General features: G+C 49.8%; 5 protein-coding genes across 5 annotated transcripts; 2 read left to right on the top strand and 3 right to left on the bottom strand.

Moving 5' to 3' along the window:
- N0V89_004895 (uncharacterized protein) lies at window positions 1-665 on the top strand (the record flags this gene model as incomplete). Its single annotated transcript, XM_056213676.1, has 2 exons — window positions 1-8; window positions 41-665. The coding sequence occupies 2 exons, from the start codon at window positions 1-3 to the stop codon at window positions 663-665; spliced, it is 633 nt and encodes a 210-aa protein (XP_056073984.1).
- Window positions 666-1,220: 555 nt separating this feature from the next.
- N0V89_004894 (uncharacterized protein) lies at window positions 1,221-1,688 on the bottom strand (the record flags this gene model as incomplete). Its single annotated transcript, XM_056213675.1, has 2 exons — window positions 1,221-1,632; window positions 1,684-1,688. The coding sequence occupies 2 exons, from the start codon at window positions 1,686-1,688 to the stop codon at window positions 1,221-1,223; spliced, it is 417 nt and encodes a 138-aa protein (XP_056073983.1).
- A 4,828-nt stretch (window positions 1,689-6,516) lies between these two features.
- Window positions 6,517-7,437, bottom strand: N0V89_004893 (uncharacterized protein; the record flags this gene model as incomplete). Its single annotated transcript, XM_056213674.1, is given in 2 exon segments — window positions 6,517-7,417; window positions 7,430-7,437. 2 exon segments carry the CDS (start codon window positions 7,435-7,437, stop codon window positions 6,517-6,519), a joined length of 909 nt encoding a protein of 302 aa, XP_056073982.1.
- Window positions 7,438-9,241: 1,804 nt separating this feature from the next.
- Window positions 9,242-11,195, top strand: N0V89_004892 (uncharacterized protein; the record flags this gene model as incomplete). The annotated part of the gene is made up of 2 exons (XM_056213673.1): window positions 9,242-9,250; window positions 9,288-11,195. The coding sequence occupies 2 exons, from the start codon at window positions 9,242-9,244 to the stop codon at window positions 11,193-11,195; spliced, it is 1,917 nt and encodes a 638-aa protein (XP_056073981.1).
- Window positions 11,196-11,266: 71 nt separating this feature from the next.
- Window positions 11,267-12,673, bottom strand: N0V89_004891 (uncharacterized protein; the record flags this gene model as incomplete). The annotated part of the gene is made up of 1 exon (XM_056213672.1): window positions 11,267-12,673. One exon carries the CDS (start codon window positions 12,671-12,673, stop codon window positions 11,267-11,269), a length of 1,407 nt encoding a protein of 468 aa, XP_056073980.1.
- Between the last annotated feature and the right edge of the window lie 1,656 nt (window positions 12,674-14,329).

Raw genomic sequence — 14,329 nt, 5'->3', positions numbered from 1 at the left:
ATGCGATCGTGGATAAAACTGCTGTCACACTGGCCTCCAGCCAAGGAAGCCGACAAGAAGATCGGTTCGTCTCTATGACGGAAAACCTTATAAGCGCTGACGAAGGCACAGTGTTTGATATCTTTAAAGAACGTTTTGATGGCTATGCCGCAGCTACAGATGCACCCACCTCAGGTCTGGTAGAAGAGCTGATCGAGCTCTATCCTAATGCCAAAGTCATTTGCACAGTCCGCGACCCAGACGGCTGGGTGAAGAGCATGTCGGGTGTATCTAGGGCTTCGACTATGTGGTTCCTACGGGGCGTCCTCTTCCCTCTTCCAGGAATGCGCCACTTCGTGGACTACATAGGAGTGCTGCGCAAACAGTGGGTGTATCTGTACGGAGAGCGTGATCCCCCGACAAGACAGACGTACGATCGGCATGTGGCGTGGCTGAAGGACATTGTGCCAGAGGAGCGACTTCTGTTTTTCGACGTCAAAGAAGGATGGGGCCCACTATGTAAAGCACTTGATAAGCCCGAACCCGAGGGTATTCCGTTTCCCAGGATCAATGACGGCGAGGCCATAGACAAGTTCGCTAAGAAGATAGTCAAGCGCGGACTGTGGCGGTGGCTGTTGGTGTTTGTGACGCTCGGCCTCGCCCTTATCTCGTTTGTCTACGTGTAGATATTGGAATCTAGCTGCGATGTTGCTTATACGTTTGTAGATGATCATGGAATTGGTTGTGAGGCGTTCCTTAATACCCCATAATCTTCCACGAAGATGCGAGTTCATACCTTCACAATGCCATTTGCGTAGGCGGCAATGAGGGTCACACTTGATTGAGGGCTATGGGCATGATACGTCGGAGCATACTGATTTACAAATGTTTTGGCACTGCTGAAGGCTCCCTGGCGGATATCCACTTGTGTGCTGACACAGTATCACGTATTCTGCTACGTCAAAGTCAAAGCCTAGAATGACCTCAGAAGATATCGAAGTGTGTGAAGTGCGGAGGACGCTGTCGCGAGGCGGGAGAGGGTCGAGAGCGGGCTTGCGGGCGGAGCTGACCTCCTCACATACACGAAGTATTGAGCACTAAGCTAGCGCTGTTGGATGAATGCATGCAGGCACAAGGTCTAATGCAGGACTTGCGGCAGAGATATTTGTGTAAGAGGGGACATCACTCAAAAGGTTTTCCAAACGATTAATCCGCCGAAAAAGTCTGCTTCCTAATACTCTCTACCAGACCAGACCCTTGGTATCGCCTCCTATGTCACATAAGCTCGCACAGAAGACATCCTCCTCCTGGGTCTTGTTATTCGCCGGCATTCTGCGCGCTGGAGCAATATCTACACCACTCTTCCTCTCGAGGGCCCGATGATCTGTTAAAATATCCTTAACCAACGACTGGAAGTGCAGCACGCCCTTCTCGTTATGTGGGTGAAGTGGACCAGAAACATATCCTCCAGCGATCAGGTTCTTCTGCGCGTTCGTGCACAAGAACTTATCTTCGCCCTCTATTTGCTTGAAAAAATTGTCAATGTCATTGAAGGCTTCGTCGGTAGCATTCTTGTGGCGGTAGACTTCGTATTGCATTGACACGCTGACGGAGGTTGTAGGCACGACTCGCATGAGGTAGAAGTAATCATCACTGTATATGGCGTCAGGTCCATATCCCCATGTTACCGTGCAACCGACTTACGTCATAGTAACAGAGGCATTTGGAAAGAAGAAAGTCGGTGCGACGTTGCCAGAATTGTCGTCCTCATTTATCTTGCTTTCGGCGTAGTGCTCAATATAACCGGTGCTGTTTGGAGTTTTCTCATGATATGTGTTCAAGTTTGTTGTTTTGGCGATACCTGGATGCGCAACGCCACAATGGTAACACTGTTTCGCAATATTAACCGCGAGTCTTCTACAGGGTCTCATACATTATGTACCTCGTTGTAGTTATCGACCAGGGTCTTCCAGTTGTACTGACCATCCATATTCCACGCGTGGTCAAATTTATAGTCGTCCATGTTGAAGGCCTGAAGGCGGGCTTGCTTATCCACACTTTCGAAGTACTTCTCCCAGGTACTTCGGGCTCCTCTGCGGCGTCGAAGTTGACCCACACGAATCGTCTGTTGTCAATCTTGAGGTGTAGTTTGTAGAGCGAGTAGGCCGCGTTGTCAAATCCAGGCACGGAGTCAAATTTAGGTGCTTTGGCAAGCTTTCCATTAAGCCCATATGACCATCCTAGGTGCTTATTAGCCTAATCGTCCTTCCATAGTCGATGGCTTGGTTCGAGAGAGGTCCATCGATCATGATGGAATAGAAGAGCGCGGTACTACTGACCGTGGTATTTGCATGAGAGTATTCTAGACGTTCCTTCGTTCAGCTGAACTACCGGGAAGGCGTGATGCCGGCAAACGTTCAAGAAGGCATTCAGGGAACCCTCCTTGTCCTTAATGATAAAAAAAGGATAGCCAGCAACAGTGAAGCTAGCATAGCTTCCAGTCGACACGAAGCGACATTCGTGAATAATGAGTAACCAGTGCTTAGCAAAGATGGCTCTTCGTTCGAGCTCATACAAATCCTGGCTGGTGTACCAAGAGGCTGGAAGAGTAAGAGTCTCCGGGGTTGCCTTCACCATGGTGTCAACCTTTCGCTGGGGATACAGCACGACCCTAGGTTCTCGGTGACTGGTGACGTGCAATAAAAGGTCAGGAAAACGAAAAGCCCTGTTGCATTTCTGTTCGAGCACTTGTGTTCGAGTACTTGAATGCTGGTCAACATTCGCATCACCACCTACACAGGCGACCCGGAGCCCGAGGACTACATGCTTCCCCCTCGTTATCAGAATATCAATGCGTGTATTGTCCTCTATCATCTGCATATGGTTAATCTGTGAGTGGAGGGCAAATTTGCCATTGCAAAAGCTGGCGCAATCTGCGGTTCCGGTCTCCATCGGCATACATCCGATTGGTGCGGCATACACTATCCTTACGCAACCACATCCACGGATGACATACTCCGTAAGTATCGGTTTACAGCTAGAGAAATAGAGGATATGAAGAGAAGTGGGTGGCGAACCGAGGCCCTCAGATTGGGCGTGAGGTGCAAACAATTGATCAAAGCCGTTTTTGGTGTACAAGTGCGATTGGTGCTTGGTCAGAAGGAGTCACATAACCCTTATTGAGTACGAACCCCTCTGTGCGGGGCACAGCGAGCAGCGGAACAGATGTCCACGGGGCACCGTGATACACGGATCGCGTTCAAAGGACCTGTTCACACCTATCTTTGCAGTCGTTGATCATCTGAAATGCAAGGACCAAGTAAGGAAAGCACGAGGTGACGACCGCTTCTGGATGAACGGGAATTATGCGATAGACGTGCAATTTCGAAAGCAAACAGATTGACGTATGTCAACTTAAAATCATTGCGACCGTAGTGAATGTATGGTGCTAAGAGGTGCAGTAAACAAGATACCGGAAGGCGCTGTTGCCGAGTTGCGAAGTAACGGAAGCGCATTGGTTTTAAGCAAAAGGTGAAGTCGTTCACAAAGATTGCTATTTGATGGAGAAATGCACTGCTTGCTTCTTGTCCCTTGTATAAACAAACACACGCTGCTTACACTCCAGATACGCCAGTGACTGTTCTTCCGAGAATGACATCAGTATCAAAGATAGGCCCTGAATAATGCTTTCGACCCTTGATGAGCCAAAAGGCGAGGCTGAAGATCAGAACCGCGCCAAGAATGACGCATGCATAATTCTTGTTTAGTGCCGTGACAGGATAGTATGGAGGGGAACAACAGAACTAGGCAAGTAAAAACGGTGTATGAGATGCTGACCACATTGGCGATAGTTCCAAAAGCTCCAAGTCGAAATGGGCCGAACTGCATCTGTTGTGGTGCCGTCATCCGCCGATACAAGATTGCCAGAACTGCAAGTAGGTATGATGAGTACAGCCCGACCACAGATAGGGAAACAATGGCGTTGAATGCGGTCGTCGACGCAATGTTGAGGAGACCAAGGAGGGCGAGGAAAAAGGTCGTCGCAAACACCGCCCGCGTCGGAATCCCCCCTCTTTTCGTCAATATGTGAGAGAACCAAAGTGAATGGGAAAGCCTGATCTCGAGACAAAGCCCATAACGTGCGTGCAGCAGACAAGACGAGTGGGATCGTGGCCAGCGAGGCCATCAGAATAATGGCTGCGGTCATTGCGGAGGTCGCGCGCATATTGCCGCTCGTGGCGTGATAGAACACCTGGATGATGGGGAAACCTGTTTGTGAAGTCAAGTCTTCTTCAAGATTGCCCATGCTGAAGAGAATGGCAATCAGGAACGCAAAGCCCATCACTCCATTGATCACGACTGAACCGATCATGGCGCGAGGAACACCGGTAGCGGGATTATCCATCTCTTCACTTAAATGCGTTGCACCGTCGTACCCTTTGAAAAAGTCAGCTTTTGTTGGATCTTCCGGGAGTAAGGGGATGCGGAGCCTACCGACTAAAACGTAGGCGGAACTGAGCATCCCAATGCACCATGCAAGGCCACTGCTCTCCCAGCCCGTCTCGTTGACGAACTCTGCGAACACGAACGACGCAGAGTTCTTTTCGGGTGATGCAACGACGATACCAATGAGGAGAACAAAGAAGATAACAACATGAAGACCCATGGTTGCCTGTTCGATGATGGGGAGACTTCGGCTCAGTAGCGTGTTCGCGATCAGCGCAATCACAAGAATTGCCCAGTAAATCATGGTGCCGTGCCAGCGTTGTGGGTTGTAATCGGGATAGTTGAAACTGATGAGGCTCTCAATCATGGTCCCTGCTAGAAATGGCGCACTGGCTGCTACGGCTTGCCATCCGAACATTGTGATCCAGCCAGCGGCCCAGCTGGCACCGCGGGCGAAGCGCTCAGGCGCAAGAGCTGCAACAAAGTGGTATTGCCCACCAGCGGTTGGGTACCTAATGATCATGCGTCAGCCTTCATGCGCTCAATCAACAAAGCCCTGTTCAGCCATATTGTACCCACATTGAAGCTGCCTCAGCCAAAGAAAGAGCAGTGGCCAATGTTCCTGCCAACGCAACTACTGGTGTCAAAAAAAGCTGCCTATGCATAGCACAAGAAGTGCACTCACTGATGTACCCATAGATGAGTGAAACCGGCCCGCCACTGACAAGGCCAGTTATCATGGTGCTACAAAAGGCTTCCCACGTCGACATCAAGGACACGCAGGTTGCCAACATGGAGGACCAAGTGAACGATTTCCGTGGGTAGGCATTTTGCATTGGGGAGTGAGTTTCTAAATCATTGTTCATCGGGTTGTAGTATGCGTGCCTACTTGCGCCGTCCTTGGCGGCATTCTTCTCTTCCATCATAGGTACATTCCCTTCCTGCGTTTGAGACATTAGGGGACTTGAAAACAGATTATCAGAGGATTATGGAAGGAGTAGTTGACACAGAAGGACTACACGTAGCAGATTACATTTATGTCTGGTGAACTTCTCAAGATAGTGGGGGAAAGCAAGTGGTTTCTGAAAGGAGTTGATCACAAATCTGTGACCAATCGCACCTTCTGCCCATTTCAAAGCACTTATCGCAAACTAGCACGACCCGCGAACGCGCCACGCGACTCTTGGGTTTACCACCGCACCGATGCAAGCCATAGCATAAGTCGCTAGAGCAAGCTAATCGGGATATGAGTTTAAGGGCGCAAGATAAGCTTGCAACGGCGGCCAGTCCTCAGGAAGCAAAACAATTCGGTTCCCGTCAAGAGAAGACGGTGTAAGATGACATCAACGACAGGTGTTGGATAATTGAGGAGATTCGCTAATGATGAGGAACTAACGAAGAAATACGCCTCGAGCCATTAGAAACTAAAAGTTCGAAATAAGTACTACAGTCAAACCCGCATGTGGGGTGCATTTCTACAGTTTCGCAGTCGACGTGTTCTCTAGCGATCGCACAATCTCTGTGGCCGCCAACATTCCCCTTTCAATCGCACCATCTACGAAGCCCCTCCACCCATCGGCCCAATCCGCATTCGCGAATTGAATCCTCCTCTCCGGCTTCTGCAGCTCAGCCAAATATTTAGTCATAGACTTAGGGCCCCAGCAATGCCACACGCCCTTCGCATACTCGTCGTTCATCCAGTCATGTGTTGCATACAGCTTAACGTCAGCGTAGGGATTGAGAGTCCGTTTGAATTCCGAAATGATGCGTTGGCTGGCAGTCTTATCGTTAAGCTGTCCGTTGTAGCCGAACCCAATGCACCAGGTTCCGTCAGGACCTGTGGCTTGTGTGCCATTATGGTCTGAAAAGCCGAAAACAAAGGGAGACGTGCGAGGGGTGCTGCAGGTTGTAAACCAGCCTTGCTGCGTTGCAGCAAGCTTGAAGTGGATCTTAGCCCCTGTGTTGATGTGACCTACACGAATAGCCTCTTGACGCAAAGGGCTTAATGGTGGGTCAAAGGAGACGTCACCGAGGCAATTACTGTGCCAATCTCTGTTAGCAGTTGCTTTCCAGTGGGTCGACATGCGGAACCTACAGTGGAATCGTCGAGATCAGGTATTTGGCCTTGATTTGCTTTCCAGCTCTTGTGGTGATGGCGACAACGTTGGGATCCTGGCTAATTTGGCTAATCGGTGTTTTCAATGATAGATCGCCTTTGTAGTCCCTTAGGATAGATAAGGCAAAATTGGTCATGCCTCCTGTCCCAATCTTGTAGGTACCAGCTAATTCGAAAGTCTGGGCCATTGTATGGCCTCCCAAGGCGTACCAGCGAAGTACTTCCACGAGCCCAGTATCTTCTGGTGGAGCACTTCCGAATGAATTCACTAAACTTGCGAAGACTGCTTTCTCGTGCTTCGATACATCTTTCATCTGATCGAGTCGGTCCTGCACGCTAAGGTGATCATACTTCTTCCAAGGCGCTGGGTCGCGTAGTGGATCGTGTGGAAAAGGCATAAGCTCGCGGCTGCTTAGTCCATCAATCTGGAAAAGCTTCGCACAAACTCTCTCGGATATCTCGCCAAACTCTTCAGGCGATACTTCTTCTATCACAGCGTCACCTCCTTTGTAGTATTGGTTCACGGCTTCGGATGTGCCGGCAGATGCCTTGAGGTTGCGGTGTAGGCCATAGCGTACGAGCTCGGCGTAAAGGTGCGGTTGATTCCAGTGGACCCAGGTGCCGCCCATTTCGATTTCTTCGCCAGCGACGATGGCGGTCCAAGTTCGCCCTCCGATTCTGTCTCTGGCATCCAGTAAGAGCACACGAGCGCGTGTTTGTTGCGTGATGTTTCGTGCAGCGACCAGACCAGCAAATCCAGCGCCAATAACCACGACATCGTAGCAATCGCTACGAATCGAAGGAGTAGCTATCGATGCCTTAGTCTCGAGACCATCGGTCGGACCTTTCGGGGTCCAGAGGTACCCCTCGGAAGATCTCGACGCAGACGAGACCATATTCAGTTGTAGTGATTGATATAGAGAGAATTAGACGTGAACGACACCACGAATCTACAATAGAAGTAGAGGTAGCGATGAGTGAGGTCAGAGAGCTTGAATCAATAGAAAGTGCTACGAAGTAGGACACAGTGAGGCCGCGTTATCTGAAATAACGTTTGGCTGTTGGCTGTGGTAACCTGGGTAGAACGCACTACTTCTCCCCATCGGGATGGGCGGGAGGATTCCGCGCCCACAGCCCCGACAAGTGCCACAGCGCAACACTTGGAATAAATCTTCAAGGGTAACTTAAGGTCGAGACCTCGCCGTTCCCCAGCATTTGCTCAATCTTCGTTCTCCTAAACAATCATGGTATTCCAAATTCGAAGCAAAACCGAGAAGTTCAAAATCGAGAACTTGGGAGATGCAGGATCTCATGTCTTTTTTAGTGCGTCGCCTTTCCTACGGTGATCCAGATTCTGTGCTAGACTTCCTCTGACATGCGTCTAGCCGACCTCCTTGGGAGTACGACCACTTCCCAGCCCATATCAGGATCATGGTTCCGCATAGAAAGAGGCCCGGCAGCCACGCCTCCTGAATACACTTACGACGAGGTGGGCATAGTTATCGAGGGTGAGCTCTCTGCAATGTCAATGCTTAGTTTGGTTGGATTAGTGGCTGACGTTGCGAGGTCAATCTGTTAGATGCAGAATTCGGAGAAAGCTTGGCGCGCATCGCGAAAATTTCCCCCAACATTCAACAAACCTCTCTATTTTGGCAGCCACATAGTCAAAAAGCCTATAAATTCCTAAGAAGGTAGCTTTTTATATAGCAAATCTAGATTCTATTAAATTTTAATATAATAATTCTATGCTGTTAAGAAATTAATAGGAATGTAAATATTTTAAAAATGCTAAGCTTTCTTTGAATTCTGCATATGAGGTGGCCTAAGCTTTTAGCTTCTTTTTAATAATAAGCGATATTTCATCAACCCATATCTTTACAACGCTAAGAGATAGCATAAAAATTCAAAAAAGATCTAGATTTACTATATAAAATGCTATCTTTCTAGGAATTTATAAGCGTTTTAATTGCGTGGCTGTGAAACAGAGGAGTGTTTTAGCAGAAGATGGGGGGGAAAACACGCGTTGTGTGCCAAGCTTTCTCCGAATTCTGCATCTAACAGATGGACCTGGAGGATGAGTCCGGGCAAAAAGCGCACCTCGAGCCCGGCGACACATTTTTTGTCCAACGCGGCACCACTGCTTCATTCAGTTCCATCGACTACGGAATTGCTTGGAAGTGCGGTGGCCGATTGCCAGCGAAGTTGTGAGCGCGTGCGGTGGCTGCGGGGAAAGGTGTGGAGGGAATCAGGGGGGCGGACCAATCGCACTCGCGGGCTCAATCGGGTTAGTATGGTGGGCCAAGTCTCGGGACACCTATGCAATGGCTGAATCCATCCACTTTGAATTGTTGTCGTTATCATGTAGCAAAACGCGGGACGCGCGAATGGCATTAGCGTGGCGCGCGCCGGTCTCCTTCGGAACATGAAGGTTTGCGTTAGCCGTATCTAATGATGATTAGATTCGAGGAATCCAAAATCCTCTCCGCAGCGCAAGCCTCCTCAGCTCATATCACCATGGACACCATCAAGGCTCGGACTCCGCAGGAAAGACGCGTCAAATCTCGTTCTGGATGTAAAGCGTGCAAGGCCCGACGCGTAAGTGATACGCTGCCGCCGCCAACTGGTAGGAATTCACATGACGTAGATAAAATGCGATGAGACCAATCCAAGCTGTCTTCAGTGCACGCGCCGGAAGGTACAATGCCCAGGGTATTCGAAAAGCTTTACATGGTCATACAAGCATCAGGTTTTTGACCTGAGCAAGGACCCTCCAGTATCCCGATCTGAGAAGAGTGCCATCGCTCCAGCTGTGACCACCGATGTAATACACGCTGATAGTGCCTCTACTACCGAATCTAGGGTGCCCCAAATCCAGTCCCCGCATCTTTCGACAAACCCTGCTGTAGTTGAATTCCCTGCGACTAGTGGCAATCAGCGAGGCCTGCGAACGGATGTCCTCACATACGAGTTCGATGAGCCGTTTTTCTCCTTCAACGACCAAGACTGGTTCTGCGATAAAGGTGCGGGTGCTTTTACACCGAAATTATGGCCTCCGATGCTATCCGACAGCGACAACGCTCTGAGAAATAACACATCCACGGACATGGCTTGGGATGATTGGTCCGTTGTCGACGACTCTTCCCCATCGCCAACATGCGACCTCTTATTGTGTAGTCCTGCACTCGCACTCAACTACTTCGCAGAAACGATATGCGAGCGTCTTTATGCTTGCGAATCCCTACATAATCCAATACGCAGCATCAGCATTTTTAGGGCGCGCCACTCTCCGTTGTTCAACTCGTTGCTCAGATATTTGACCGCAACGTACCTGAGCAAAAGCACGATCCTCGACCAAACACGGTGTCTACTTTCAACAGTTCAAAAAGAAACGTTGCATCACATAGGCAATGAGGTCGATCTGGCGAAAAGAGGAGACCAGTTCGGGCTGCATATCGGAATAAAAGCCAGGAAGGCGGCAGAGGAGGCGCTGCTTGCTCTCATTATGTTCGGCCTAGCCAGCTCCTGGGATGGCTCGAACAACACAGGGATCGCGCACTACCGCACTGCTGTTTCTCTATATACCGAGACATGCGCCAGCATGGCGTTTGTCAGCCGGAGATTTTACGCTGAAACACTGATATACTGGTGGGCGGGGCTGTCATTCGTGACAAATGTCGAGATCGAACCGTTGCCTGATCCTCCCCCTTGCCAAGATATTGAAGACGGGCCAAATACATACACAGACGAATACCGACTGTTTTATCCTCATCCTCTGACAGGCATCTCGCCTCGAGCCCATCTTCTCCTAGGCAAGGTTGCCAGTCTTGTTTATTCGCAACGGATTCGCGCCATGAGACCATCGTTTCTATCCAGTGAGAGATTAAAGCAAGACGAGAGTATTCTCCAAACGTCCTATCAACTGGAGGAAGACCTCCTTTCTCTTCACATCCCACAGCCAACGGATCTGCCTGAGGTGAATGACACGAACACATCTATCAATGATCTACGGAACATGGCTGAAGCATATCGACTCTCAGGCCTTCTAATGCTGTACCGCTGTTTCCCTGATCTGTTGCGCAATCGGAGAGGAGATCTGAGAAACCAAGATGCGTCAGAACAATGGCTATGTGCACTTGCTCTTCACACCCTCGGTATCCTCGAGCGCAACAGCCCGAATTCGAGAACGAGAAGTATCGAGCAGATTGTTCTTGTCATCATCGCCGGTGAAATTTGTCATCCTCTTCATCACGGTATCGCGTCCTCTGTCGAACGTAACACGTATTCCCAATTCTTACAGTCCTTGTGCGACTCATGGTCAGCTGCAGGTTCATTGTGCTCAGCTGAGGACGTGCCACGGCCTTTTCTTGAGGGTGCTGGCTTGCTGTCAGATGAGGGGTTCTTGGACTTGCCTCCAATCTTGCCAGTGGCTGAAGGAGAAAATGAGATGGGTGCCGAGGATGTTGCAAATATCATACAGCGAGCTAGACACAAGGTCAGCCATCGATTGACTACAGTGAGGGAGATACTGCCTTACCGCAGTGTTGAGCAAGGGGAAGAGCTGATCCACGATATCTGGGAAAGAGATCGTACTCACCAGGGAGCCTTCTGGATGGATGTTATGATCAAAAATGGGTGGACATTCATACTCGTCTAACGAGACAACTCAAAATCCTGAACAGTAATAGGAGTTAATATTGTACACTTTCTCTATTAAATCTTGAATATCTAGCTTGAGCGGCAAGTGAATGGGCTATGTGCGGTTCCCGTGCTCGTAAGATTGATGATATCCGCAATGGTCGCATAACTTCCCGCGCCGAGCGTGACAATACCAATCACAAACGCCAACAGGCATGCTGCACTCGTGGCCAGATTCTCCTTGGCGTACCAGCTGCCCTGCTTCAGTAGGCAGAACCACATGACAGCCGGGATCCAGAACGAGAATCCTGACACAAAGAGCGCAGACGCAAGGGACAGTAGATCAGAAAAAATGGGAATGGCTTCGGCAATAACCCATGCGATGATGGTGAAGATGATAACAAGAACGATCCAGGAGGTCCATCCAGCGAAAGTGTTGATATAGCGCAGGACGGAGTTCTTGAACATGCGACTGTGGATGTACCGAAGTGCGACAGTGGTATTAATAGATCCCGAGATGAAGATGACGGGCAAAGCAAAGCCAAAGGCGATTTTGGAGATAAGCGGGCCAGCAGAAAGCAGAGCAGGAGACTGCACATCTTTTCCGATGAAGGCGTAGCACAGGGCACCGGTCAAGGTGTAGATGGTGATCTGGATCGTACCAGATGCCCAGATACTTTTCATGTATTCCTCCGGAGTGTGCATCTCATCCATGAAGGAGAATTGACCAATCGCGAAGCTGAATGCGAAGATGATATTGCTGACAGCAACAAATGCTTCTGAAAATGACAAATCCTCCTTGGGCCAGGCCGACCAGTCAACAGAGGACATGCCGCCAGCAGAATCGCTAGCTTGAATACCCGTTGCTATGATCGTGATGCCGATAGCGATGACAATGGATGCGAAATCGATATAACCCAGGATTGCCACTTCCGAGAAAGATGGTGGAATGGCGAGGATCAGTAGTATGATGGCGGAGATCGCGGAGAAGACGATTGAGCAGACGTGTCCACCGTTGAGATCGATCAATGCGATGCTTCCGGTCAGTGCGTGCGAACCGACGACCATGACCAATTCTAGGACAAGCGCAGCACCAAAGATTTCATAGCCAACACGACCGAGTAAAAGCCGTCCTGCGTCCGCGTATGACGCCACTTCAGGGTACTTCAGCTTGACCTGGCCGACGAGGTAACTGGTAAAAATTGAAACGCAGCCGAGAGTGATTGTGAGGAAGACTCCGGGAAACATGCCGAGCGTTGCATATGCTTGAGGCAAGCTGAGCGCACCGAGAGCGATCGCTTCGACGATAGTGACGACCGCGAGACGTTTCCATCCAAGGCGGTGAAAATGAGCATCTCCAGCAGCTGCGATCTGCTTGATGCGCTGCGAATCGGTCACTTCGCCAAAGATGGTGTTATCGGCCATTTCATCCGAATTCGCGTAGTTGCCTTTGCGGTCCTTGTGTTGCTGGGCGCCGGTATTGATTTCTTCTGCCATCGTGACGAATGGCTCGGGGAATGATCGAATTGAGTGTGTGTCGACTGTGATCGAGGGCCGGTAGCGGGAACAGATCCACCCAACGAGTTTTGAAGGAAACCGAACGGTAAGATTCTGTCAACCTTCCGGCAGATCCTTTGAGGTGCCCCGTGGGTACATACTATGATGCAGGAACATTTTCCCGCAAGCTGCCCGGAGTAATGGAATTGACACAAATCATCTTCCTATCTCTGCATGTGGAGGAGATTGCCTAGACCGAGTCTGAGCGTCTTTGCAGTCGGTCTCACTTCGTGGTCACGATGCATGCGATGCTGTAACAAGAAGGCTTCGAGAAGCTTTGGTGCCGACTAAGCATGCAAACCCCTGGAATATATCGCGGCAGCCTTTCCGTATGGAGGTTTGTGCTAGCTGGACGCGGTTGGCGCGACCCGCTTAACGGTGACGCTATCAGTTAGCGTGTGTAGACGAAAACTCTTAGCAAACTCATCTCTGCCATGTGGATATCGTGTGTCGTTGGAATCCTTATTTAATTATTGCCTTAACCTCAAGAAGCATAGTCATGGCCGCTCTTGTCCGCAGAGTTGCACTTTAAAGTTGTCGTTACGTACCTTTCTCCGAATTGCAACCTTAGATCATGCTCGACTATCCGAACGGCTGGATGGTGTGGTCGAGGCGGCTCATCTTTCGGTTGAACCTGCGTAAACTGACGAATAAGGCCTCGGCAATGGCGGCTTACTGCGGTCGTTAACTTCACAGGGCGAAACTTGCGCGCCCTATGGTCAAACTCTGACTTCAGCCAGAGAACAGCAGGTTGCGAAACTACCGTAGGCAATTGAGAGCCAGATAGTCAGATTGCGAACAACGGAAGACTGGAAGCAGAGCATGGCGTAGTGCATGACTTGAAGAGGCATGTCTAACTTCACCGCGTCGATACATGTAGAAGAAGCTTGCGAGATTCGCGAGGATGGAATTGGCAGTTTAAGGATTCTCCGAAGCTTCAACATCATGTTCATTTCAAGAGAGACTCGTCGAGTTCGTCGGCAGTACTTTCATCACTGTGTTTGGTTATGGGCGCCAGCAGCCGTGGACATGAATGTACTCGGTAACATCTCTTCGAATGTTACTCGCTAACGCTTATACATAGCTAGCTCGCGGAAGGCGCTGCTTACACAGTACCAAATGCTCCTTCCATGTCAACAATTGCCCTCGAAGCGCAATGTCTAGCTACAGGCTATTGGTGGTGGATTTTAGAATCCTGTGAAATGTGCCTAAGCACACTGCGCAAAAGGAAAGGAAGTATCGCATTTCAGCAATAAGCGCGACAAGAAGGACAATCAGGAAATGAATATGTCACGTGTCCCCTGTCTTCAAAAGCTAGCTGTAATAAGTAAGTGCCTTGGGATTTCTGCGAATCGCACCGCTCGTTTTGTCGCGGTTCGGTTCCTGTTCGGACTTCCTTGCCCCTGCTACCATGCTTCTCCCTACGTACAGAAGGATTACACATGCTTGCGATTTTTCGTCGTCGACATGCACTAAAGTGCAACAACGACCCGTTCTACCAGCTGCATCGCATACGGTCATCAATGTACTCGAAGCCGACGACCAAAGAAGCAATGGAACAATGCTCGTTCTTCGAGTCAGCAAGCTTATTCGGTT

The sequence above is a fragment of the Didymosphaeria variabile genome, assembly GCF_027946475.1.
Source record: "Didymosphaeria variabile strain IMI 356815 chromosome Unknown scaffold_3, whole genome shotgun sequence".
Taxonomy (NCBI): Eukaryota; Fungi; Ascomycota; class Dothideomycetes; order Pleosporales; family Didymosphaeriaceae; genus Didymosphaeria; species Didymosphaeria variabile.
The sequence above is the reverse complement of the archived record's forward strand: the minus strand, read 5'-3'. Positions and strand labels throughout refer to the sequence as shown.